General features: G+C 39.7%; 2 protein-coding genes across 3 annotated transcripts in view; both read right to left on the bottom strand.

Annotated features, from left to right (window-relative positions):
• The window catches only part of spidr (scaffold protein involved in DNA repair), a 53,447-nt gene extending 49,521 nt beyond the window's left edge, over positions 1–3,926 (bottom strand). Inside the window, exons 1-5 of the mRNA XM_086083825.1 lie at positions 3,725–3,926; positions 3,392–3,553; positions 3,213–3,276; positions 2,339–2,512; positions 2,117–2,247 (exon numbers count right to left, since the gene is read on the bottom strand). Coding sequence (XP_085939951.1) covers positions 2,117–2,247; positions 2,339–2,512; positions 3,213–3,276; positions 3,392–3,553; positions 3,725–3,739 — 546 coding nt within the window. The 5' untranslated portion in view covers positions 3,740–3,926. The remainder of the gene's footprint in view (positions 1–2,116; positions 2,248–2,338; positions 2,513–3,212; positions 3,277–3,391; positions 3,554–3,724) is intronic.
• Positions 3,927–4,751: 825 nt separating this feature from the next.
• On the bottom strand, positions 4,752–27,591 carry mapre2 (microtubule-associated protein, RP/EB family, member 2). 2 transcript variants are annotated; one of them, XM_086083800.1, is made up of 7 exons: positions 27,505–27,591; positions 19,522–19,649; positions 11,527–11,672; positions 11,242–11,458; positions 10,677–10,819; positions 6,335–6,493; positions 4,752–6,006 (listed from the first exon to the last, which is right to left on the bottom strand). In XM_086083800.1, exons 2-7 carry the CDS (start codon positions 19,640–19,642, stop codon positions 5,902–5,904), a joined length of 891 nt encoding a protein of 296 aa, XP_085939926.1. In that variant the 5' UTR covers positions 19,643–19,649; positions 27,505–27,591; the 3' UTR covers positions 4,752–5,901. The 2 variants fall into 2 exon arrangements, with proteins under 2 accessions (XP_085939926.1, XP_085939916.1); XM_086083790.1 differs by lacking the exon at positions 27,505–27,591 and adding an exon at positions 22,557–22,878.
• Positions 27,592–27,861: the final 270 nt, after the last annotated feature.

Genomic DNA, 27,861 nt, shown 5'->3' on the forward strand with positions numbered 1-27,861 from the left:
TCAGATCCGACTAGTTGGCTGCCCAAATGTGCTGTTATCAGAAAGGAATAGCATATAGATAGTAAACATTCAGACCCAACTACTTCTAAAAATGGGCTGCCACAAATTACAACGCAGAGCATTACTCAAATCTTGTGAAACTTCAGCTCAGTGAGCATCAAAAGAATTCACATTTTGATTCTTCTTTGAATTTTTGTGACAGTTTTTGTTAGGAAGAACAAAAACAAGAGAGCAAATATTCAGAAACGATGAGTTAGCTGCATTAAATGGGCTGCCTTAAGAATGGACATTTATTATAAACATTCAGACCCAACTAGTTATCTGCTGAAATTGACTGCTGCAATAAAGGAAAAAAGATTAACAGTCAGACACAAATAGTTATATGTATAAATGGGTTACTAACTATAGTAAGGGAACAAAAAAAAAAGTCCCTGCTAGTTAGCAGCTAAAAAAGGCAGCTGTGGTAACATAAACGTTCAACCCCCAACTAACAAGGTATATAAATGGCCTGCTGTCAAAACGGTACCACTTCATAAACATTCAGACCCAACTATCTGTCTACATAAGGCAAACAAAGCTGGTATTTCACTGTCTATATCCACTTTACGTGTATCGAAATCATTCAAAAAAACCACTGTGCTTTAAATATGTCATCAACAGCACAGCTGGATTCCTTCACCGTCTCAAAAACACACACACATAACTTTCTTCACCCTACAAACATTCGCTACGCAGGATAAATAGCTGCAACGGATAAGCACCGGCAAGCATTTTATTGCAATTTCAGCTTGTGAACTTTGACAGTCTGGAACACGACCAGATGATTCGAGAGAGAGAAAAGTACACAGCAGGCAGGCGTGGGTTTGATCCTACTGTAGTGCACGCATGTGTGCAATATGCCATCTAGTGGAAAACTATAATAATTTATAATAATAAATTGAGGGGGGGGGGTCACTCTACTTATATCATCAACAAAAATCACAACAGTTTAAAAATTAATTAACTTACCTTGCATACATAAATACTGGACAGAATATACAGTAGTAAAAATATGCATGCATAAATACTCTGCCAGGAAGACTTGACTTGCAAGCATAAGGAAGGTGTACAGCCCCATCTACTGTTCATACATAGCAATGACTTGGAAATATAGACGAGCTGCAGCCGGCATTCACCAGAGTAATAAACACAAAACATAATAAGGCAGCCAAGGCTCTGCTAACAACTTCTTTCTGTTTGTCAGTCATACAAAAAGTAAGTTGTTTTACTTTAAAAGGTGCATGACGCAACGTTGACGTGTTAAAATAACCATATCCCGCCCCCCCCCCCCCCCCCCACACATGTTTTAAGAATTGTATAATGGACAGGAGGCACTACTGTGGCACAATGGCTGTTGCCCCTATTTTCCTGTAGAGTGAAATAATGATCGGGGATTCGGGACCGAAACTTTAAGCGTTCTCCCTGCCAGGCGCGTGCACGCGCTCAGTCTCGCTCCGCGGAAGCGTTTGGACGGTGGAAGTGTTTGGGAGTGTGTGGACGAGTCCGTGGTAAAAGACAAGCGTGTGCCACAGCGGTTATAAAAGTGTGTCAAAATAATAATAAAACCAATGCTGCAGTGCGACCCTCCATCTCCCGGTGGCTCCTTTTGTTCGACCATCGGACGAAAGTTTTGCGACATGCAACGAGAGTTTTCCACAGAGGTGACTCTGACCGAGGGAAAAATGTCCGCCTCGACCACGGTCAGAATAGCGAGCAGCGAAGGATAACACTGTCGAGTGTGCCAAAAAGGGCAAAACTGAAGTTGCGGGAGGACGTGGATCAATATTGGAGCAGCGTTAATATTGGAGTAGGTGGAAAAAATGATGAAACGGGACCCACAGCTTGCTTTTTTTTCTTGCTAAAAAGGTAATACCTCGTCACGAATATGCAACAGGGTTTATTTATGATAAGCGATGCACAATAAAACTACCACTAACTAACGTCTCGTCACTCTGGGCGCGTACACGTCGCTGGCTTCCGTTCCGCTTTTCACCAGAGGGGTCGCAAATCTGCAAAAAGTTGGTAACTTGCGTTCGGTGCCTTTAAGTTAGTTTGACATGCAAATGGTTTCACTCACATCTCTAGGCTCAGCTGGAAGGTTTTCAGTTTCTTCGTCACTGATCGGCGACTCGCAGTCGGAGATTTGCTGGCCACTGTCTTTTTCCACGTCCTGCTCTGACCCATCTGATTCTATGACGGCCAGGTCATCTACAGCAGAGACAGACGCAGGGAACAATTTTTGTGATAAAAAAAATAAATAAAAAATTCTCTTTGGCGCTGAGAATTATTCCCAACGTACCTTCATCAGTGCTAAGAGTATGAAGTGCTTTGGGGTTCGACTGAAAGGGGATCGGGGGTCTCCTTGCGATCTCAGGTTGGTGATGTCGCTGCTGTTGGGTTTCATCATTGTCTGACTGTCCACTGTCGCTGGAGGAGCTCCACACAATGTCCACTGGGTCCTCATTGCGGTGGTCTGTGGTGTTTGAGAGGGATAGTTGTCATGTTGTGGGACAATACAATGAGTTTACATGTTCTTCCCATCCTTGTGTGAGTTTTCTGCATGTACTCTGGTTGATTCCCACAAAAACTGGCAACCAGTCCACAGTATATGCCACCTCTTGGCCAAAGTTAGCAAGCACTAAAGAAAATGGATACATAATTTAATAGTTTTGGATACCAAACAAGGATGGAAGAAATGAAAGAAAAAGACGGATGGAAGGAAAGAAAAGAGAAGGAGCAAGGACGACAGAATGAGGAAAGGGCTCGCCACCACTTTTAGGGACTCCACAAGGTCAACACACACAAATTCATACCTAGGCTTGAGAACCTAACACTGTCCCTTGAAACCATGATTACAAATCATGATTTGAAACCCTCACCCGCACTTGAAACCTGAACTTTGCATGGAAATTCTTTAACCCTAGTTCTTTTTTCTCTCTGGAATTTTTTATTAAACATAATAAATGTATATTTAAGAAATAAGTTTTGATGTTAAAAAAAAGAAGAAAACTCTAACAACTTCTGGCCCTTCATGTACACATAATGTAAAGCACACACCTGCCTGAGCATGCTTTGGCCTTTAGTAATTTGAGTCCTTACTGCTTGTCTGTCAAGTTGTTAACAATAAAAATACAACCCCTTTATCATTGTCAAGGTCTTTCATCCCAATGTACCTGAAACAGGCGAATGTGCCAACTTTCTTACTACAGACAGTTTTCTTCCTGAAGTCTTCAGATCCTGCAACAAACGCACCAAATGTCATCCATAAAACATAAGTGTAATAATTGGGTGACTATAAAAACAACAATTAAAATAAATTTAAAAACTAAAACAAAGTTGTTGTTTTTACCACCTTAATGGGAGAGTCCAAAAAACTCTCGCCACATTTCTCCCAGCTCTTGGCTGTGGCTGAGGACGATGACGAAAGTGCGGATGGTTTTCTCACTCTTCTCAGACCGCATTCAATATCATCAGGGAAGAAGACACACTTTAAATCCTTGGACCACTTTTTACGCTACACAAACACATACACAAAATGGAAAACAAATCCCACCTGTTTTCATTAAACATTATTTTGGGGCGTTAAAAAATTCTGCTACGAGCAGTCAGAAGTAGAGAAGCTAACTAACCTGCCAAGTAAGTGTTGAGTAAAACAGTGCAACTAGCTCGTGAGCTAGTTTCTTACCTTTCTCGAAGTCATATTTTTGTAAATGAAGAGTCGTCCTTGCCGCAGGCTACTTTGCACGTATTTTGACACCGCATAATCCCAAGTGAGAATGTGAAATTAACCTGCAGTCGCGCATTGTTGGATGGTAGAAAATGTTTCTACTGTACGGCGATTCATTGCTACAGCTGCGTTGCGTTTGATTTACACACCAGCGTGCCCCGATCCAACTTTAGTTTTTGTTTGAATTACAGGAGCCAAAATGGCGTTTCGCAATGGCTGTCACCTTGTAGTTTCTTTAAATACACCAATCCCATCTAGTCTTTATGAAAAGACTACAAGAGTGATGCGTTTGATTTGGACCCCAATATGCCGCGTTAAGGACGTGACGCTTTCAACGAGATTAGACAGCTAGATTACTATCATTAGACATATTTAAACAACAATTTTGCTGAATTTGCCTTTATAAATTAATTATAATATTAATCAATACAAAGACAATGTGAATGATTTCTCACAATTAACAATTATTAAAAAAGTAAATTAAGTTAAGAAACAAATATCAATAGACAATGTATCTTTGTAAATTTCTTCATGTTTACCTGGCAAATTATCATTTCTACACACTCCTAAGAAATCACATCATCTCATTGGTGAGCTATTTTTAGCACAGGGCCTCGCTACTCATGGGGGCGGGTTTAGTTGGCTGTTGAAGGGTTAACATCTTGTAATCGACTCCATCGATTCTTTATCAAAAACTTTGTTTTTGTTTTACAAAAGATATCTTATTTAAGTGCTACGAAAGATGACCATACCCGATGTTCAGGCTTCGTTTGTGTTTATATCGTAATTTATGTAAATATGAAAAATGTACGAATAAAAAATATCTGAAGCAATTTAAAAAATAATAATCTGGCAAATTCAGGGTCTTGCAAACCAGCCTGTAGTTATTGCTGCACAAAAATTAAGTTTGCTAACCTGTTCTCCAGTTTACAGTAATCTTCATTACTGTAAAGATTATTTGTAAAATATTTACAGCATGACAATGTGGACTCCAACATTTTATTACAGCAAATTCATCCAAATCGCGACAACTTTCAAATAGCAGGTTCAACATACAAAAGAAGCTCACTTAACATACTTGGTTTTTTTTATTAAATATGTAAAAAGGTCAAGTAATTCACAAATAAAATGCAAACATGCAAAAAAAAAATCTATCTTTTTTCTCCTGGGAATGCATCATGAGTAGGACATGGAAGGGAAAAAAAAAGTACATTTACCATTCATTAATTATTGACAGCAAATATGTTTTACATTCCTTTTCATTTACACAGTAATATATGACTATAGCATTATGGTGCACTGCCCAGTTGTCTATTAGTAATAATGCAATATTGAGAAAGGGTATACAATGTACTTACTGGAATATATAGTGTGACAAAACACTCGGTGGACTGACCGTTAACACCAGAAACTAACCGCTAAGAATCATCACAAGCTGAGGTTCGAAAACTAAAAATGTTGCATTTTAAAAACTCTGCCAAAAAAAAAAGAAGAAGAAAAAAAGAATGCCTCTTCCTTCTCAACTTTTGGCATATTATTAATAAAAAACGTTTTGTGGCGTGGTGTGAAGTTGCTTCAAACACATACTAGTTCTGTCATACAATGGTGTTGTATTCACAATTCATGTTGTCTATCCGTCTTCACACGGACCCAGGACCTAGAAGTCTTCTATGTCTAAGGCTAAAAAATGAGAATAAATATGGCGAGGGTCTCTGGACAGATTGTCCAATACACTCAAAATGTCAGTGCAACAACACGTGCTGGGAGGAAGGGAAGGTAAGAGCTACTATGAGCCCTTTGCAGACTTTTTGCTTATTGCAATCTTGTCGTTAATATTGTGGACATCAAAACAACCCCAAAAAAATTGGAAAGCTAACAGCAACAACTTCAGCATTTGATCGAGTGAAAACATTTGACAGTCCTTGTGATGGTCTTGAGCTCCACTTTGTGACCACAGCAAAAAGTCACAAAAACACTGAACAGCGAGCGGAGGGATATACTTAAAAAAAAAAAAAAGGAATAAGGTGATGGTGCTTCTACTTGGGATGTGTCTTCAATTTGTTCAGTCTTTGAGAGAACAAAAAACGTGGAGAGGAAGAGTTCTCACATATTAAATAGAAGAAAGAGAGTTTCTGTCAATATTCATCCTGTTCCTCCTCCTGTTGATCATCCGGCGCCTCCTCGTGGACTTCCTGGTCCACGTCGGGCCCGTCTCCCTCAGCCAGCTCCTCAGCTCGCTCCTATAAAAAAAGAAAGTGCTGACAGCTAAAAATACTTTCTTTGCACAGTGTTCTCCCCTATTAGCAGTTAGCTACTTGCAAATTCACCCATTCACATTCTTTACCTAATCCTTTAATTTGCTGAAAAACTCACTGAATTTTACTTTTTCTGATGCCACAAGATGGCGCCAAAGGCCTGTCAAATAGAAACGTAGGACTAGTTTCACTAAGTGACTGTCTCAGGACGGATAAAATATGTCTCTCTCGCTCGCTCTCCATTAGCGAAAGGACTCGTTTCCTGTTCCCTGCAAATAGCAGGGGTTTTATTTACTCCATTTGATTTCCTGACCTGATCGTCCATAGCGTAGAGGACTTCCATTAGCCGCTCGACGAAGGGAGCGTTGTTTTCACCCTGTTGTTGACACAGGAGCTCCACCTCGCGCAGTTTGCTGAAGTAGTAGTCCCGCTCCTTCTCCACGCCTTCCAGCGCCACCTTTAATGTGTTCACCTACCAACACACACACACACACACACACACAAATAAATCATGAGTAATCTGATTCATTAACAGACTTTAAAGGAGTCACGCTTTTTACCCCACAATGTGAAAGTCTCCAAGAATCATCAAATATAAATAATGGGTAATTGCCTTTTAATTCATTCACTGCCATTGACGGCTATAAATGTCAAAAATTCATTTGAACTATTTCTATTAGTTTAAAAAAATTTCCCCACTTTTGTTAAGAGTATGAAAGCCTAGAAAAAAATATTGTACATTTAGAACAGATATAAAATTTGTGATTAATTGTGAGTTAACTAGTGAAGTCATGCAATTAATTACGAAAAAATGTATGCCCCCTAATTTTTAATATTTTCTTCTTTTTTTTTAAGAAAAGAAAAGATTATAAAAAATTAATCGCATGACTTCACTAGTTAACTCTTGACTAATCACACATTTTATATCTGTTCTAAATGTACAATAAAACATGTCTAGGTTTTTATACTCTTGTTAACAAAAGTGGGAAAAAATGTTAAACTAATAGAAATAGTTCAAATGAATTTTTGACGTCTATAGCCGTCAATGGCAGTGAATGAGTTAAAGGAATACAAGACTTATGAAAAACTAACCAGCTATTCTGTGAAATGGTTAATTTAAACTCTGCCCTGAAAAAAAATTGTCAATTTATGTTAAACGATTATGCTTGTATCGCACTTTTTATGAATATTTTTGCATCAAGTACAGTATCGGCCATTTTAGACAGTCACGTGATCATCGTGACGTGTCGCGTGCGTAAAACACGCATACATGACATGGCCGCTAATGACAACAAAGCCACTCACGAGGAATTATTGCGTCCCACGGCGGACATCAAAGGTGGAATTACGCCCTATAGCAAAGAAGCACTTCTTCAAAAGCAGTACAGCCACAGTGGACTCGCCAAAGATTTGTAATCAGCCGAAAGTCGGATGAAAGTGGCCGACTCATTCCGAGGCGAAGTTGGGGACCGTCAGCAAGTTGCATGTTACAGAGGCTCAAATTACCAGTCAAGTCACCTTTGACATTGTTTACTCTTGGAAATGTAAGTTGTGGACGGTCCCTACCTGGACGGTAAACATCCGGGTGACTTCAGGCCAGCTACATGTTGTGTGCTAAACGCACTTAAACCCACATTAGGAGAAGCTACCCACAACCGCCACACAGAATGACATAAAACCTGACGTGATGAGAATTTTACTCCGATCAGAATTGGCGCCGTAATTGGGATAGAAGACGGCCTTTTCTTGCCCATTACGTCAGCAAACTCCCATTGAAATGAATGAAGGCAGCTTTCATTGACGCACAAGATGAGTCATTACGATCACGTGACCAGAATAATGGCGTTCACACGTATGTTCTTCTTTTAATACTCAATCGCTTTAAAAGAAAATTCAGGGAATAAGATGCCAGAGATACTTGCACTTTTACTCTTTGTACACAATGCCTAATCCAATACTAGAAAATGAGTTATAAGTCTTATACTTTCACACCTGCCTATTTGCAGTTCCCAATTAACAAATTGACTATTTATATTATATTTGCTGAAAAACTCACCTATTCACATTTGTGCTTTTTCTATAACACCCCAAATTACCAAAAGATGGCGCCAAAACCCTTACAAATAGAAATGTAAATTGTCAATGAAGTACAGTATGTTGAACAGATACTACTGTTCTAAGACGTTTGCATGTTGTGATCTTGAGTTTAGCCTGGGTTGACTTGTTTATATATAAAAAATAAAAAAGATAGAGGGAGTCGTCGCTACATGTCTAAGTTTTTCAGTGGTTATTAAAAATTATTAAGCTAACAAACACTACAGGTTATCTATCCCTTGATAATTTGTATGTTTATGGCTTGCAATGGCAATACACACAAGGCGTACTTTTTGTCATCTGTAAGTCATTTATTTAGGGTAATGTTGCAAGATGAGTTTGACTAAGGTTTCAAAGGCGGTTTTGGCTTCCATGCAGTGTTACGATTTTTTTTTTTTATGTTGTCATAAAGTTGAGTTGAATAATTCAGCTGCCAGAATGTGTGACTTTGGGTTTTAAAGGAGTCAGGGTTTCAAAGTGTTTCAATGGAGGATTTGGATTCCATACAGTGTTCAAATGAGGCTTCCTTGCTGCGTCACATTTATTTATTTAATTTTATTTTATTACAGTTGTCATAAGACTGAGTTGGAAAAATTCAGTTTCAGAATTTGCTTTTTTAAAAAGGTGAGGGTTTCAAATTAAGGTTTCAAAGGAGGGTTCAGCTTCAATGCAGCATCACATTTTTTTTTTAACAATTGTCATAAAATGTTGAAAAATTCAGCTTTCAGAATTTGTGACAAAATGTAAGCAGAGCTACAATTAATTTTTTCACATGCACATGCAATGGGTGAGATGTGTCTAAGCGCCACATACAGTGCATGAAGTGCTGCCTTCACAAGTGAAAATGCATTCATTCATTGTCTATAAGGGTGCTTGCTTTCCTCCCAAGCACAGTAGAAGTCACTCAAGTTGCCACCAGACGTCATGGTCACTAAGTGGTTGTGTAATTCCACACTTGACGGGCGACCAGAGACCCAACTATTATTATACAAGCAATTAAATGGGTCAATTTTCCATATATGTCTCGTTTAAAAGACAAAAGATGTGTGGACTGTCTTTCAGATTAGCAGTCACATGCTGCGACATCTTAACTGCAGGATTTTGGGATGTATCCTTAAGGTGATATAATGCCACGTGTTTTAGAAGTCAGGAGCAATGCTCAAAGGCTAATGGTTTATTAGCCTATGGATAGTGACTCAATCATTAGCCTTTTTTTTTTCAAACTCATCTATTGATTACAGTAATTTCTAGACTACAAGCCGCTACTTTTTTCACTTGCATTCGATCCTGCGGCTAATACAAAGGTGCGTCTTATCCATCAGTTCACAAGGGGGCGCACTATAAAGGAAGCGCAAGAGCGTCAAGCTTAGCAAAACAAACCAAGTGAGCCCAAATACAGTAGGAGAGCGAACGAGAGGGAGACAATTTGCACCCTCATTATGGAAAAGAAAGTAGCGGGAACCTGGTGCGGCACCATTAAAACACCTGCGGCTCAGAGTCGGGTGCAGCTTATATGTGTAACAAACTCGAGTATTCCCCAAATTTAGCTAGCACGGCTTATAGTCAGGTGCGCCTTATAGTCCAGAAAGTACTGTAATTAACATCAGTTTAACAACATCATCCAGTCGCAGATAACATGTTCATGTTCTTTCTCTTAAGGCAACAATGTTACTACCCAAAGGAAAAAAGAGATGTTTTAAATTTATTTTTATCTAAAAGCAAGATGGATGGATTGGAGATACCCAAACAATTTGGGAAAGATGCTCAACAACATCTGTGTATTAAGTTACACTATTTTTAATAGGGGTGTCAAAATGTGTGCGTTAATTTTGATTTAATTTAAAGTTCCTCAAACGCCACAAATTTTTTTTAACACACGATTAATGACTGCCATACTTGGAAAGCCTGTACTGGGGGAATTCCAGTCGCAATGCAGCAGACACATTCACGTCAAAAATTTTGCTGTAATAAGTTTATTAATAATGGATATATTTGTGGAAACTGGGGTCAAGTTGTATTTTACAATTTAAAAAATGTGCAGAATTTCACAAGTTACTTCAAGTTAAAGATTAGATAGCTCTTAACATGAAAAGAATAATGCACCAAGATGTCACCAACGTGTTACAAATGCAATTATGCCATCTAGTGGCAGATACATTATCGCAATTATACAATTTTCAATTAATCGTGAGTTAATTATTGAAGTCATGCGATTAATTACGATTAACAATTTTAATCACCTGACACTCCCAATTTTTTTTTAAATATTATTATAGTGGAACCGACAAAGATTGACCCAATTTTGGAATTTTGCATATTAGTGAGAAATTAACCTATGTAGTACAGTAGTACAAAACTTCAAGGCTGGAATGGGCACGAGACATCGGCATATCTCGCGAGACCTCAGTCCAGCAAGCAACAAAGGCTATCTTATCCTCCTGCGTTTTGCTTTGTCTTTTAGCCTTTTTGCAACACACATTCCAAGGTTATGAGCAGCCTCGACAAGGAGGAGCGTGACAAGAAGAATATACGCAGGAGGGGACCATTGACGTAAGGCTTACCTGGTCAGTAAGTTGTGTGACCTGCACCTCTAGTTCCTTCTCCCCTTTGGCGGGAGTTGATGCCGTGGGGATTTTTTTGGCTGAGGAGGGTCTGGACGTTGGTGTCGCCGATTTTGGGGTTGTGGAGCTTGACCTTGATGCTCCTGGAATCAGTGTTCCAAAAATAAATATAAAAAGTTGAGGGGTTATACTGTGCAAGTGTATTTGTATTTTTTGGTATGAAACATTTGGTTAGGGAAATGCAATGTTATTGCCTCACAAACTAGCCCCGCCTCTAGTGTGTAAACAAACACAGTGAAGCTCAGCCTCTAGTCACAGTGAACGGTATACTTTCAGCACCATGTCTAACTTGCAGGTCTTTCATCCATCCATCTATTATTACATGCTTTATTTTCAGTCATTAAATATATTCCTATTTTAAGTTTTTTATTTTCCGTTACTATAGCAACCCGAACTGAACCGTGATCTTAAAACCAAGGTACATCTTGAAGCAGGATATTTTGTGTACCGCTATACCACTAAATAGTGAGGTATTGAGAATAATTGCATCTGGAGTGGTGTTTACCTGCTGTTGGGGAGCTGGCGGCATGGAGGGACTTTTTAGGCAGGTTGAAGATCTGCTCGCCGGGGTCTGGTGGAGGGATGGCGTCCTGCCCCTGTCTGGCATCCAGCGGGTCATACTCTTTGCCGTCGTAGTTGGCGTCAAAAAACTTCTTGAACCACTGGATGAAGTCCAGATTGTCCTGAAATCTGCCTTTGACCAGTTTCTCCACTGGGATAATCTGAATTGAAAGTTTTCAGGGTAGGTTATAAAACTGAAGTGTTTACTGCGTGAACAATCAAAACCCACCTTGTCCACTTTCATTCTTTTGAAAGACGCTTGCAGCAGCTTGAAGTTGTGAATGTACTCGTGTTCCAGTTTGGCTTGAAACTTGACTTTCTTAAGGCTGATGCAGCCCGGAAAAAGGAGATCCATGAACTGGCAGTAGGCTGCTCCTAAGTACGCCAGAGGGGGGGGTTAAAAAAAAAAAGTCTTAAAGGGGCCATAACATGGAAAAATTTACTTTTTAAACATGCTCAACAATTTGAGAAAATATTCTAATTCCTTTTTTCCCTTCACTGAATATTGTGATTTAATGTGCAATCTTTTTTCTCTCTCTTTTAACCAGTCCGGTTCAGCTGCTAGAAAAATCTAGATGGAGTATTTTGGGGGGGTGGTCACCAAGTAAAAGTAATGGGACATTGTCATTTCCTAGGAAATGTTGTAGAAGTGATCTTTTGAAAATGTAGAATTTGCAGAGATTTCTATAAGGGACGACTGTTTTTGTCTCTGTTGTTCACTCTAGATAAATATCATTATTGACTCATTCACTCCCAGCCATTTTCACTGAAGCAACCCCCTTCGTTCCAGGCCGTTTTACTGGATTTTGCAAGTCCCACAGAATATTGTGTTATGCATTTTTTTAAGGCCGATGCCAATTTTGGGCAGAAAAAAAATGCCGATTATAGATTAATCGGCCAATTATTTTTAAATATTTATACAGTGCTCAGCATAAATGAGTACACCCCCCTACGAAAACTAAAACTAAACAATATGTCAATGAAATCAAAAACAATTTTCAAAATATTGACAAGACTAAATTTGTATAACATCTGTTTAACTTATAACATGAAAGTAAGGTTAGTAATATACATTAGAGAACAGAATTGTCAGTTTTATTCAAATTAGGGTGATGCAAAATGAGTACACCCCACTGAAAGTCTCTGGAGCAAAAGCCCAAAAAGCCCAAATTTTAGACTTCAAACGTCTACAGCTGAGTCTAATTACTCATTACACAGGTGTCAAGCAGACTGTTGACTATAAATGGGTGTTACTTAAAGAAAACACTTTTCCCATTTCATGCTGTTAGCAATGGCACCACACGGAAGAGAAATGTCATAGGACCTGAGAAAGAAAATAATTTCTTTGCACCACAAGAAGATCAGCAAAGCTTTACTCATCAGTCAGAACACTGTAGCAAAAGTGGTACAAAAATTTTAAAAAGATGGAACTGCAACCATCTCTCAGAGACGCCAAGGTCGTCCACGGATGTCAACAACTCGACAGCAGCGTCTTCTGATGAGAAGGGTGGAAGAAAACCCACATCTAAGTTCCCTGCAGTTGAATTCACAGCTGTATTGCTCAATGTTGAAAGAAAAGATGCTACCCAAAATAAACTATTTTTTCTCAATGATTCCATTTAAACCTACGGCTAACTGGTTCCAGTTGTTGGACTCAGCCGTTACAAAATTTTACTGGGAAAAAAAAAAGCAAAGATTAGTCTATCTACTCTTCAGAAAAATAAATCCAAAGGAGGTCTAGAGGCACCAAATTTTATGCACTACTATATAGCTAACCAGCTACAATATATCATTCTATGGGCACAACCCAACAGAGATACTAACTGTTGGCTGGAACTAGAACAGAAGGATTGTAATAACCTCAGACTCCTAGATTTACTCTTTATTACAACATCGATTAAGCGACATAACTGCTTTAAAAATCCAATGATTTCCGCCACCCTGACTGCCTGGTGGAAGGCACTAGAAATGACAAAAGCCCAAGTGGAGCCCAGCGGGCTTTCTCCCCTATGGCATAACCCCGACTTTCAACTTAACAACCAATCGTTTTATTTGGGTGTGTGTGAGCAGAAAGGAATTACACATCTCCACCATCTCTTCTCAGATAATATGTTTATATCATATACATCCTTGCTCCAAAAATACAAAATAAAAAACGGAAACTTTTTACATTATTTGCAAGTTAAAAGTATGATAAAGAAACAAATTCCAACACTCCAGGGTACGCGCCAACTGCCTGTTTTAGCTAAAGATATTACCAAGCTTTCTCCGACAACAACAAAAAAACTCTCAAAAATATATAAGTTACTTTCATGTACTGATAAAACGTCTTTACCCATCTCAAAATGGGAAACAGACTTGTCTATAGCTCCGGAATCTGTCTTTTGGATTAAAGTTTGTGAAAACGTTTTTAAAATGACAAAACACACAAATTTACAACTTATCCAATATAAAATTATTCACAGAACATACATTACTCAATATATGATGAAGAAAATGGGACTCTCAGACTCCGACATTTGTCTCCAGTGTTTACAAAACACTACAGACACTTATTTTCATGCTTTATGGTTATGTACTCCGGTTATGTGTTTCTGGACTAAAGTCTTAGAAAAACTTTCCGCTGTCTTGGACTGTAGGATACCGTTCTCTCCAAACTTGTGTTTGCTAGGTGACTTAACAACAACTGACTTACCACATAAACAATTTCAATCTATACTTGTAGCCCTTACTATCGCAAAAAAAACAATTCTTGTTAACTGGAAAAATAAACAAACTTTGAATATCGACCAATGGTCTAACCTCCTCATAAATCATATTTTAATGGAAAAAATATCTGCTTCAAATAAAAACCAAATGTCAAAATTTAAAGAAACATGGTCTACGTATATAGAATTTTTTAACCTAAACTTGGATCTTAATTCTGCCTGTTAGCGAGAGCCACAGCAGCGTTATAACTTGCATTGATGTTTCTGTATTAGGCAATTTGTAACTAATGGTTGTGTTTCTATAGTCAGGAACCCGGCTGCTGCCAGCGGGATCGAGCGGATTCACCTCCGATGGGCACCAGGGGTTGATATTCGGATTCACGGCATGCCAGTGGGTTAATTCTGTGGGTGCTGTCCCCCCTGGCTGGGCGTGGGCGGGTCTGCCCCTCTGTTGGCTGCTGGGTGGCGGCTGCGTCTTGGCCGTTCCCTGGGTCTCTTGGGGGGTGCTGCGTTGCAGGGCTTTCCCTGGTGTCGGGGGCGGCGCCGTTCCGGCGCGGTCCGTCGCTCTGGGCCCGGCGACGCGGTTCGGGGCCTGTGGGCCACCGGGGTGCCCGGTGGTTCCCTCTTCCCTCCCCCTTCCTCCCCCTTGCTGCCTCTCCCTCCTCGCCTCTCCCCGCCCGTCCTCCGCCTCCCTGTCCCTTCTCCCTCATCACCCTTCCTCCTCCTCTCCCCCTCTCTCTGCGGCCCTGCCGCTGCCCCCTGCCCTTCTTGTCGTCTCCTTCCCCCCTCCCTTCCCCCTCCCCGGTACGCCTTCCTTCCCCTCCCCTGGGCCGGGGGCTCCATCCATGGCCCGGGTCTCGGTGCTACGGGGGCCTGCGGGGGTGGCTGGGGTTTGATGTCGTGCCCGACCCGCTCCAGTGGGTGTCCTGGCACCTCGGGCGGGACCCAGTATCCGGGGGGCGAGCCCTATTGCCCCGCCGGACGGGTCCCATATGCCCGCTGGGGTCCCGGTGGGGTGGGTGGGGGCTTGGTGGGCCGGTGCGCCTCCTGCCCCCGCCCGGTTGGGGAGGGCCCTGCTGGTCGCTCCTCTTAACTCACTACACTAGGTTTGCACAATACACTTTTATAGACATATAGGGCACATAACACACTTTGGGGGGTGGGGTAGGGTGGAAACACCGTCTTCACCCTACAACTCCCCTCCAATTTTAATACATCACACAACTTGGGGGGGGGGGGGGGGGGCGCCATCGGTTGGGGGCCGCAGTATAGAGCAGTGCTGCGGTCCCCTGTCCGTGCCCCCCCCCCCCTCCTGCTCCTGGGTTTGCTCTCCGGCCGGTGGCCCTGGTGGGGCCCGGGGGTCGTCCTTTGGCGCTGCCGCGGCCTGGGGGGCCCTGAGGTGTTGCGCTTGCTCTGTTCCGGCGGGGGTCGACGGCTCCCCTCTTTGGTGGAGATTTTCATGCATGCCAGATCCACCACACCAGCATCTACCGAAACTCAGACACAATCTGTTTCCTCCTCAGGTCATTGAATCGGTGGAGGCTGGTGTCTGCGGATCTCACGCGGCTTCGTCTGTCCTTCCTTCCTTTTCTTGGTCTCTCCTTTGGTCTCTTGAGGCCTCCCTGATTTTATGTTTTTTTGGATTTGTTGGGGTCTGGATGTTTCTTGGGCTGGGGAGGAGTTCTGGTGGGGGGTGTCTGGTCGGTGCTGGATTTCACCTTCCTTGGTTTTCTTTGGTCCCCTCGGGTCTCCTGGTGTTCGGTTTAGGTGAACACCGAATGAACAATACTGAGCTCTTAGAAGAAAAAAAAAAAAAAAAAAAAAAAAAAGATGCTGCCATCACTCATGCCCTTGGTCGTCGTGCACTTCTCCAACATGACAATGATCCCAAGCACACATCTAAGGCCACTGTTGGATTCCTGAAGAAGAACCAAGTGAAAGTGATTCGGTGGCCAAGTATGTCTCCTGCTCTGAACCCAATTGAACACCTATGGGGAATTCTAAAGAGAAAAGTTGAGCATCACTCTCCATCCAGCATCCAGTCTCTAAAAGAGGCCCTTATTGAAGAATGGAAAAAGATTGATGCAACAAAATGTTGCCAGCTTGTTCATTCAATGCCTAGAAGACTTAGTGCTGTGATTAAAAATCGTGGAGGCCATACAAAGTACTAAATTTATTAATTATTTTTGTGGGTTGTACTCATTTTTGCATCACCCCTATTTGAGTAAAACTGAAAAATGTGTAATCAAATTTTTATTATTAACCTTACTTTCATGTTATAAGTTATACTAGATGTATATTAAACTTGGTCTTGCCAACATTTTGGAAATAGTTTTTGTGTTCATTGAGATATTGTTGAAAATGTTACTTTTCAGAAGGAGGTGTACTAATTTACGCTGAGCACGGTATAATGCATAAAACTATCCCCCCTTTCCTAACGTTCGCTATTAAGATTTACTCTGCTTTGAATGACAAGTTCATAGTATGACCTTATCAACAAATTTCAAGGTTATTGTAAAGATGTATGTGTCGATAATAAAACCATTCTGACTTGTTTAAAACTGCTGTACTATGTTTAGAGTACTTAATTGGGCTGGAAAAATAGCAATCATGATTATTTGATATGAGATTGAAATTATTATTAACACAATTTGTGATTTCAAAACGTAGTATTTATTCAACGACTAAGGCTGCTCAACTACTTAAAAATGTCATGGTAGCATCATGCCCATTCAGCCCTACACTTTGTTTTTGTTAAGCACAAATTATGTTATAAATATTTATTTGAAATTCAAGCCTCTTGCATTTTTATTTTAAGCATTAACCTTTTCTTTTATATATTTTTATCTTGTGTTATTTTCACAAGTCTTGGGACTTACTGGGCTAACCTGGGACCTCGGGGATTTATTTTGTGCCATGTCATGTGGAAATGTGTGTTTAGACAAAAAAAAAAAATCCTTGGATGGTTTGCATTCTTGAATTTGGAGAAAATAAATGCTTTGAATCCTTGAAATATCAACTTTAAATAGAACTTGAAAGGACAATGACAACATAAAAATAAGAACGTGAAATAAGAATAGAATATAATCAAATGATAGCAACTGAAAAAAGAGTAAGAACAAATACCAACTGTTCCTGTGCGTTTTGGCCTCTTGTATGGTGCCGTGCATACATGGTGTACACACTTGAGAGTACAGAAGAAAGTTATGATTGAATTCTATTAAAATAACTAATTTTTCACACATTAGGAACAATTTTTGCCTTTGTGTCATGTTATCTCACCTGTGCGTATGTGTTCCCACGCCATTTGTGTGTGAAGATTCGTTATTTGAAGGAAAAACAATCCCGAAGTTGGTTCTAACTTCCAGTTAGCATTTGAATGGGATCCTCCCTCCGCTTTTAGCATTAACGCTAGACTAGCGATGTTTTAAAGACGAAGCATGTTTTGTATTTGTACAGTGGGTGTTATTCTTATTGTTGTGTGTTTAGTTCTACAGTTAACTCCAACTGGGATGTCATTAAACAGCTTACAGGACGCTTGGGGGACAACAGAATAACATACGCTACACACTTGCTAGTTGCTAATCATGATACACAAGCAAAATGGTGCATTCAGGGAACTTTCACAGCGTTGGAAACTTCGGGTTTCTTCAATAACGTTTGTAACGCTTTAAGGGGAAAATAATCTGCCATTTGGCCCAATTGTTTTAGCATATGTTTGAAGGGCAATAATCGGTTGATTACAATCGCCGGCCAATTAATCGGTCGGGCCCTATCGTTTTCTATTGCTATTAAAAAATGGCACCTACCAAAAGAAAGATTAGAGTCTCTTCTTTTATCAGGAAAAAAAAAGTTCATTTCAGTCCGTTTCCGTTTTTTCAGCAATTAGTATATAGCCAAGTTTTATCATTATTCACATTCCTGTTGAAAACACTGGCAAAAAGAGCTTGTTGCAACATGGACCTGACTAATCTCTTATACTGTGCTGCCACCTGCTGGGCGTTTTTGTAATAACTAGTATTGCTTTAAGCCACCTCTTCATGCCAGAAGCTGCATCGCAGCCTTCTTTCTGTATGCTATTGCATAAAAACCGAAACCAAAAAAAAACCCCTATAAATATGTTTTGGGGAGTGAAGGGCAAAGTATTAAAAAACGCATTTACACGTTTTGGGGTTTGAATGAGTTAAATAACATGTAAATAAAGGAAATTTGAGCTAATTGGTTATTTCAGAAGTGTGTATTAAACTGGTAGAAGAAGCTCTTAGTTTCAAAAAGGTTGGTGACCCCTGGTATAGACGTTTACCAGCACCCTGGGGTTGGAAAAAGGTGTTCTCTCTTTCTGATATGACACTTAATGTGTAATGTAATACATTTGCATATGATAATGTTGGCATAATTCCCCCACAGAACTAAGAACCGAACACTAGTCGCAACACTCAGGCTCTGCTATAATAATAATATATATAATATGCTATAACACTAATCATGGCAGAATAAAATTCCGTTACCCAATTAATTTTAACCTTAACCCAAAAACGTTTTAATGACGTATGCTAAAATTCTAATGAATGCTGCCAATAACGTCAATTCATTTTCCACCCGGAAACGGGTTTTTGTCCGTCATCGGGATCGCCACTAGCCCGGTAGGGATGTAACAATATCCAAACATCATGATATGATAAATATCATGATATGAACCCCACAATATGACAATTCTCATGATATTGTTGGCGATATACAAAAGCTCACGATAATGTATAAAAACTCACAATTGTAATGGTGTCATTATGGTGTAAAAAAAATAAATAAATAAAAATAAAATAAAAAATCGGTACTCTCCAATGGCCGAGCAGTCTAAGATCTGGGGTATACAGTCACTCGCATGAAAACAAACCAGGCCAATCTCAGCGAGACAAGAAATAAGCTGTACATAAAGTGAGCTCCAATACTTGATCATTGGAGTATTTTGACACAAGTGTCAACTGTTTTATATTGTGGGAAATGCATTTGCTGTAAGGGAAAGACAGCAGCAACCTACAGCCGACTTGACACCAAATGCCACGAAGGCGCTCAAAATGTATTAACAAGTCACCATAAAAGAGCAACTCGCTATGACCGAGAAAAATTGGAACACTGCCACAAAGAGAGACAAATCTCACAAACAAGCAACTCGTAGAACACACACCGAGTCATCAAGATGAAGACATCTTAATGCGTGTTGGCGGAGTGTCTTGGAATTGGATTACGACTTGGGTCACAGCAGGGTGGCGACCGCCTGCCACCTGTGTTTTTATTTGCTCATTATGATCCCTTAAGGGGGCAATTGAACTCACGCTACGATACTATGCATGCTATGTGCCGAAGACCACATGTAAAACCAGATCACACACGTGCGGGCATGCAAGGAGGGAATCCATGTGCAGGTTTCCACGGGAGCCTTTTCACGAACCGTTCGCCGCCCGCCGCGCATGTCGTACACGTTCACAAGATGGACGGAAATGGCAAATGTTCCGCACCTGAGGAGAGCTGCTCCACTTTGGTGTAATTCAGGCAGACGATGTCGTTAACCCAGGCCGTGATGTCATGCCTGCTCATAGTCTCCTGGGTTATTGAGGTAGAATACACGTTGACCGCCATCCCCCAGCTGTAAAGCACAAAAGGACGACACTTGAAAAAGACACGTTTTCCTATTGATATCTTGTGATGGTTCTAGTGTACAATACATGTTCTCAATGCTTGTGCGTGTTTTCTGCATGCACTCCAGCTTCCTACCACATTTCCAAAATGTGCATGTTAGCTTCATTTAAGACCACGCGTGACGTGTGAATGCTTGTTTGCTGGTGATCGGTCCAGGGTGTACGCATCTTGCCCAAAGTCAGCTGGGATGATGAGAAGAAGAAAAAAAAAAAAAAAGGCCACTCATATCACATGCCGGCGTGATGCTGATGCTGAGTCAGGCTTACAGTTCACCCGTTCCGTCTTACACGGGGGCCCCTCGGGTTTACAGCGGTCCCAAAATATGACATTTTGAAGTTACAGTGTGAAATAAACGATTCGGGGCAATTCTGAGCACATTAAGAAACTGAGAAAATGATCAATTTATGTTTAAATGAATATGATCTTTGTATTTTAGCCAAGTACAGTATCAATTCTAACTTGCCTTCTTAGAAAATGAATGGATGTATACAAGTGCAACGGTGTACATTAACTCATTCACTGTCATTGATGGCTGTAGACGTCAAAAATTAATTTGAACTATTTTTATTAGTTTAACATTTGTTTCCACTTTTGTTAACAAGAGTATGAAAACCTCGAATTAATTTTATTGTACATTTAGAACAGATATAAAATGTGTGATTAATTGTGAGTTAACTCATGAAGTCATGCAATTAATTGTGATTTTTTTTAATCGCCTGACGCTCCAAAGGCGATTAAATTTTTTTATTGTAATTAATCGCATGACTTCTTAACTTAACTCACGATTAATCATAAATTTTATATCTGTTCTAAATGTACAATAAAAAATGTATAGGTTTTCATACTCTTGTTAACAAAAATGGAAAAAATGTTGATCTAATAAAAATACCGCCAACTACTTCCACTTCTTTCCTGGGCACTATTTTCTCCAGCAGCGAGAGGTTTTTGAGGTACAGTGGTACCTCGGAGTTTGAACATAATATATTCCTACGAAGTGTTCAAAGTCTGAATTGTTCAACCTCCGAAACATTTTTTCCCATAGGAAATAATGTAAATGCAATTAATCCTTTCCCATGCTCCAAAATCAGAAAATTCCTATTATAATTACTATTTATGTTTTTTACATTTACAGTACAGTACAGTATTTAAACAATAAAAACACCTTACCTTACCTGTTGTGGTGTGATGGCATCAGTGGATGATAAATGCTATGTTAATGCTAGCTTTAGTTCAGTGCTGAGGTTGTGTATTTTACATTGGGCATATTGGTAGACTGCTAAGCGGTCCTTGCGTGCGTTGAACATCAAGCAGAACATTTGACTGTTTTACATTGTATCTTTGTATCAATTTGACTTTACAACAAAGACAATAATCTGCAAAGATTGACAGATTTGAATATTTATTTCCTTTACTTAGTAATGTAGGTATGTGACAATGGAGCCAGCTCCGCCCATATTCGTAAAGCCATTTTTGTGTGATTACGTCACGCCAAGTCAGTTTCAGCTCCTCAGAAAAATGCGCTTTGGCTGGTTAAAAATGGGGTTTACCATTTTCGGCAACAATTTTTAGGTATGACTGTATCATATTGTCTCATTTTCCATTTCATGAGTTGCAAGCACTTTCGCAGGCACAATTTATTAAATCATCTTTGAACCTCAAAAAGTGTTGAAAGGTAACTTGCTTTTTTATATCGACATATCTCAATTAATTTTGAGATATTTGAGGACATGCTGACAAAATTTCATCTAATTTGTACGATGCCGTTTTTTTAATTTATTATCATACTGTTGGTAATAGCATATTTTCAAAGATGGCATCTTCGTTAAGCGCCGTTTGCGTGACCGTATCTGTGAGACTCCCTGGAAATGTCAGGGCCAGTGTTGTCATCCCACAGAATAACGGATCTTTTTTTCCTAATTCGGTCCACATTTAAGGAAAGAGTGAGTCCTCAAGGTCTCAGATTCAAAAATTTATCACATGACATACTATTGTTTTTAGTATGAAACAAGGGGTCATTTTTTTGTCTGATTTTTTTAAGTCTTGGAATGTCATAACTTCCTTAATACTTGACATATTTTGATGAAATGTAAAAACAACTGTGTTCCTTTATTCAAACTGGTTTTGAATTGCTTTCACTTTGCTGATAATTGTTTTTGTCATGTACCTATAGGTAACGCACTTTAAAAACGTACTTCATATAAAAAATGTTGAATTATGCTGTAGTTTATTAGACGTCAGTACAGATGTTTTAAACGGACTATTTAAAAACAATGTAAAAATAGTGACAATAATCAAGATTGGTTGAAATTAAAAACAAACGTAATCTTTTTTTTTCTTTTCTTTTTTCCCATTTCGCCCAATCTTAACTGACAAACACAACACTACAAAAATTCAGGTATAGGTTATTGTGCTTTATCATCACGTGTACGTGTACACATACACGTCTAGCCTGTCAACAACAAAGCGGATGAAAGCGAGCGGCGTTAGCATGCTTTGTTAGCCGACTTAAGCGCACCGCGGCTCCGCCTGACGTCTGCCGGGTGAAGGCAAGGGGGGGGGGGGGGACACGTCAAACGTACAAACGACAACACAAACTATTTTGTTTGTTTTACGAGTGTGTGCTCGTCTTAGCGCCATTACAAGCAAAGCGTCACCCATGACGACGGTGTGTGAGCAAAAAAAAGCAGTTTTATAAGGATTACGGTAGCAGGATAAGCACGGTTGCTATAGCCAACAGGGCCAAAATGACAGCCGCAGACGACGAGGAGGAGCAGGAGGACCAGCCAGGCCACAACAACCCGGCTTTCCCCTCTAAAAACAATGCATATTTTAAAATTCTACAATTGAATTGTACCTGTAGGCGCGCTCCCCTCGCACTGTATTCTTCCTGTACGGAATAATATTGGTGCCGTCCGGGCCGATGTCGTTGTTATTCTCTCCATTCGGGGAAAGGGCTTGGGTGGGACCGGGCATTTGCGTCTCGGAAGCGTTGAACAGACACCCTGTTCGCACACTCTCGGCCGGGGGGGGGAAAAAAGGCACGCGAGCACCGGGGGTGGGCCGACAAGGAAAAGTCGCGTCGGAGAGCGAGAACCGGTGGAAGGGATTCTTCTCTTTTTTTCACCCTTCGCTCTGCTTATTCTTTTGCCAATCTGCCAAGATGACGTCGATGGCACACCGGGTCATGTGACGACGGCGCCGCTTAGTGGGCAGCCTGCGTCACTCCCACCCAAAAAGCATTGATCCTCTCAGTGCATCAAAAGCACCGATTAGCACTCCCGGGTTGCTTTTAACAGCAGTAACAATGGCCAATCGTTTATTCATGATGGTTGAAAAGAAACTAACGCCCACATAAAAAAAGAATGCTGATTAAATTACAGAACAATAAATGACATGTATAGTTGCATCCCAACTGTTTCAACACTCTGTACTTATAAGTCGGAATACAGATTTGTTATTATTTATTAAAAAAAAAAAAATCCGGTAATTAGTGCTGAACATTTCTGCAATGTAGAAGAACGGGGGCAATTATGGCAATTATTGGGTCCGACTCCGAGGTTCAAGATATATTTAAAATGTATTAACTCATTCACTGCCATTGACGGCTACAGACGTAAAAAAATCATTTGAACTATTTCTATTAGTTTAACATTTTTCCCACTTTTAACAAGAATATACAAACCTAGAAAAAATGTATTGTACATTTCGAACAGATATAAAATTTGTAATTAATCATGACTCAACTATTGAAGTCATGCGATTAATTACAATTAAAAAAAATGTATCACCTGACGCGATAAAAAAAGAAAAGATTATTAAAAATTAGGGGCGTCAAGCGATTATTATTATTTTTATTGTAATTAATATTGCATGACTTCACTAGTTAACTCACAAATAATCACAAATTTTACATCTGTTCTAAATGTACAATATTTTTGTTCTAGGTTTTCATACTCTTGTTAACAAAAGTGAAAAAAAAGTTAAACTAATAGAAATAGTTTAAATGATTTTTGGACGTCTATAGCCGTCAATGGCAGTGAATGAGTTCATTTGTACATTTTAACGCAATTTACTCCACCATTTATGAAAGAGAAGCATAATACTTTTTGGTCATGGACATTCAATCAACCAGTTAGCTTGTCAGTAACACCTTGGCTTTAATATTAACACACGCATGTTGGATGGACGTTTCTATAATTTGCTACTTTTATGTTAATACAATTCTCATTTAAAAAAAAAAAGAAAATCACTTAAACTTTAGGGGGGCTCTTGATTCAATTTAGAGGTGCTTGAGCACCCACAATTATGGGCTACAAACGCCCATGTAGTAGAACGCAATTTCCAAATCACAATGTCTGCAATTTTGGACGGAAAAACTGTTGGTCGTTGGTATACTCACAACAATAAAGAAAACAGTCAAAGACAATAAAAATATTAAAAATAATTAAGAAATATCCACCCTGAACCAATCTTTCGCTGTGCTTCCAAAAAAGTATCTTTCAGCCAAATGCAGCCATTTGCAAAACATTTGCATTTATTTCTCTGGCATCAGCCCGAAACCTCCTGTGAAGATAAAGTTAATATTTTTTCACAAATCTATTCTATTGGTAAGTCCAAGCGTGTTATTTCTCACCACTTTTTGACCAATCTCAAGTGTCGGAAATGCCTTGCTCTCTATTTGTTTATGGCTGAACAAAAACATGCCGTTTTTGGAGTCTCCTGAAATGATTGATTATTTTTAAGGTACAACATTCTCCCTGTTTTGCATTGGACAAGCTGCTGAGTAAGCGCCTTCAACTTCCAGTGACTGTATCAGATAGCTCCATCTATGGCTTGAATGTACTTTTGTTTTGTTTTGTTTTGACATTAACACGTCCAGGTTCTTTTTAGGGCTAGTCAAGCAATTAACAACTCCATTTTTAAAATGCAGGATTCCCCTGAGCTCATCTTGTAGGACATGTCCCTAATGTTTGCAAATAGTATGTGCCAGGTTACTTCCTGGTGGCAGAACACGAGTGACTACTGTAGCGACTAACCTTGGCCCTTGTCGCCATGATGGAGATGTTTTTAACACGCTCGACTCAACAAACATTTGTCCAAGCTGTTGTCCTCTTTGGGATGTTGGTCCCATTCAAATAGCAAATTTGTCCCCAAAAATGGCTTCAATGATTCAAATCAAACTTGTGGTATAAATTGTGCTGCTAACCTTAAAACTGAAATTATACTTGTAAAATGAACGGGAGTGTTTTGAGTTTATGTGTATGAGCGAGTGGTAAAAACTAGAGATAGACTGATAATCGAGCTGGCAGATTATTGAGCATTTTGCCAAATTTCGTATCGGCCTTTTTTCCAAATCTGATGGCCGATAAAGGTAAAGCTAAAACCACTTTAATCTCAGAAAAATATCTATTTAAAATTTCAGTTAACTTTATAAGAGATGCTGTTGACCCTGGGAACCTTTTGTTTTTGTTCGACATTAAAACAAATAAAAAATAAGATTTCATTTTTTTTAATTTAGGAAAAAAACAGCTATGGTATATTTACTAGGGGTAAAAACGATTCTCATTTAGTACGATTCAGAATCGATTTTAAATGTCCCCAAATCGATTTTATTTAAATTATTTTATACTGTCTTGCCTTTTTCTGTGTGTGCCTTTATTGGGAGTGCTGTTCATGTTGTACCCAATTTGGCCACTTAGGGGCAGTGTGGTTACACGCGGTCTAATACACTGTTAAGTTGTAGCCACAGAGAGTAGAAGGAAAAAGTCACGATCAAGTTATTCCAATAAAAGTTGTTTTTTCCAGCGTGAAGCCGTTCTTTTGAGTGAAAAAAGTGTCGCGAGTAGCGCGCTAAATAGCATTAGCGAGTCAAACTGGAGTAGATCATTGCAATTCCTTGCACATCCATAGATTGAAGCAAAAATCATTCTCAATCAAATCATTTTGAATCAAAAATCTTTCTTAATCGAAAATCGATTCTGAATCGAACCACAGGCCCAAAAATCGGAATCAAATCGTGAGACATTCAAGGATTCCCACCCCTAGTATTTACTTCTTTTCGTGTGCATTTAACTTTTTAAGACTTACTGATAACCTTGGGAGCTCCCTGAAATTTTTTTTTTTTTTTTTTAAGTAGTATATTCTCTAAGATTAAATATTTTTTTTGAAAAGCCTGAAAATTTGTTCAATAAGCATTAATGCTTTAAGACATTTTACATATTTTTTCATGCCAATACCCCCCACCCCTTTTTTTTTTAAACTGAAAATGAATATCGGCTTCAAATATCGGTTATCGGCCTCCTTGACTACTAATAAATCGGCATCGCTATCGGCCCTGAAAAAAACCCAAACATGTCGGTCCATCTCTAGTAAAAAACACATCACTTTCCACTCCCATCACGTAATTACCTACACCTGTTCTTTAAAGGACTAGGAAGGGAGGGGTAGAGAGGTCTAGGGAGTTCCTGCACTGCCACCTGTGCTCATCTACCACAAATGCAAGCAAAAATAACGTAGCTCCGACAACTACTGAATGAAGCAATGACAAAAACCTGTTCAGTTTGCGAGGTTGCATCACCAGATATATGCCAGTGTTTTCTTTAAAATAAATCTAAATTAATCTAGTCTAACCTATGGGTGAGGAAGATAGATGGTGTGTCCCAAAAGTCACTATACACTACATTTCTGGAACACATCATCAACAAAAGTTCTATTCAGGGGATTAAACATGAAACATTATTTTTCTCAATCATTCTGCTTTGGTCAATGTTGGGCTAAAGTTTTGTTTACTAGCGGAGCCATAAGAGAAGCTTTGGCTTTTGCCACCCAGAAGAACGTGAACCGTGTTGAAATGTCCTATGAGGACCCTAAAAACTGCTTTGTTTGGCTTTATGTGCTCGCTGCAGTATGTAGAACAGTGAACAGCAATAATCCGACGATTTATTTAATATTGGATAAAAGCACTTTTTTTCTTTTTACAGTATTTGCTATCTGTAGCCAAGTTTGCATTGCAAATGAGAATCTTATCAAGTCCCTAGCTGGATAAGTAAAGAAAAATAAATGTTTTTATTTAGTCAATAATTTATCCATCAGAATGTAAACAAAATTGTTGCTATTGAAAAACATGTATATAAAACGTAAAACTCAAGTGGCAGTGGACACGCCGTAGTAAAGCTCTATTCAGACGTAACCAAATCACGACCAGTCAAAGGGGTGGGCATTACTTTTAATTATTTGGGCTAGCTAATCTGTTAAAACTATTCTACCATTAATGGAGCGGGAGCAACGTTTAACGATGATACAAGTTCAACCTAACCCCCAAAATAGAACCGGATACTTGACAACAGTAAAAGGACACCAGTCTTATCAGTCGCTAGCACCCCTCCGCTGCTCAAAAATAGACTGGCCCTTTTCCCAATGGGGGGAAATGCGATAGCGGAGTTCCTGTAGTTTTCAAAGCAGCTGTAGCCGTAGCGGGGAAGCTAGCTAACTTCACGCCAAACCAGCTACTACGACCAAACAACGCGACAAATAACGGCTCTTCGAGCAACACAGCGCAACGTAATAATTAGCTAACAATCAGGTAGGTTATTGATAACGACAGGGTCTTGTTTGGCTCATTGTAACACTTTTGACAGACTGTGACAGGCAACCCACATATGTCGGTGGACACCGAGACAATCGCTACAGCCGCTACGCACGACACACAGAACAGAAAACACACCAAAATGTACATTTCCATGTCGCCCGAATTCCAAGCAAGTTAACAAACAAAAGCACGCGGCGGCACAGATTGAACTCACCCGTTAACTCACGAGTTGCAGGTTTACGAGGTGTAGAAAAAAAAAGAGGCTCTTTTCCGGCTGAGTCACCCCACCCCTCTAACGCCCATTCAATGCCACCACTGAGTGAAGTAACGGCGCCTGATTGGACAGTCTGTCACCGAAGTCATTGCTGACTGGTCGGTTGTAAAACATCTGTCACCAGAGTGACCAATCGCGTACGGGTGCGTTTATTGTTTTGCAACAACGGACTGCTTTCGCTCTTCTTCACGCTCCAGGCTCTAAAACGATTAATATTTAATTTACACCGATTTTCTTTTTTTGTCCTTTTGTTTTTGAAAATATACACCAATTTCATTCACGTGTATTTTATGTTTA

This window comes from Leptonotus elevatus, chromosome 1 (assembly GCF_054856555.1).
Source record: "Leptonotus elevatus isolate MCC_2025b chromosome 1, RoL_Lele_1.0, whole genome shotgun sequence".
Lineage (NCBI taxonomy): Eukaryota > Metazoa > Chordata > Actinopteri > Syngnathiformes > Syngnathidae > Leptonotus > Leptonotus elevatus.

Bases quoted from the DNA above. Each gene is read 5' to 3' on its own strand.
- mapre2 (XM_086083790.1), bottom strand. From the start codon at position 22,675: ATGCCCGGTCCCACCCAAGCCCTTTCCCCGAATGGAGAGAATAACAAC. The intron at 19,650-22,556 runs GTACAATTCAAT...TGTGCTTTACAG, and splicing joins CGAGGGGAGCGCGCCTACAG to CTGGGGGATGGCGGTCAACG. The intron at 11,673-19,521 runs GTGCGGAACATT...TGGCGTACTTAG, and splicing joins AGTGGAGCAGCTCTCCTCAG to GAGCAGCCTACTGCCAGTTC.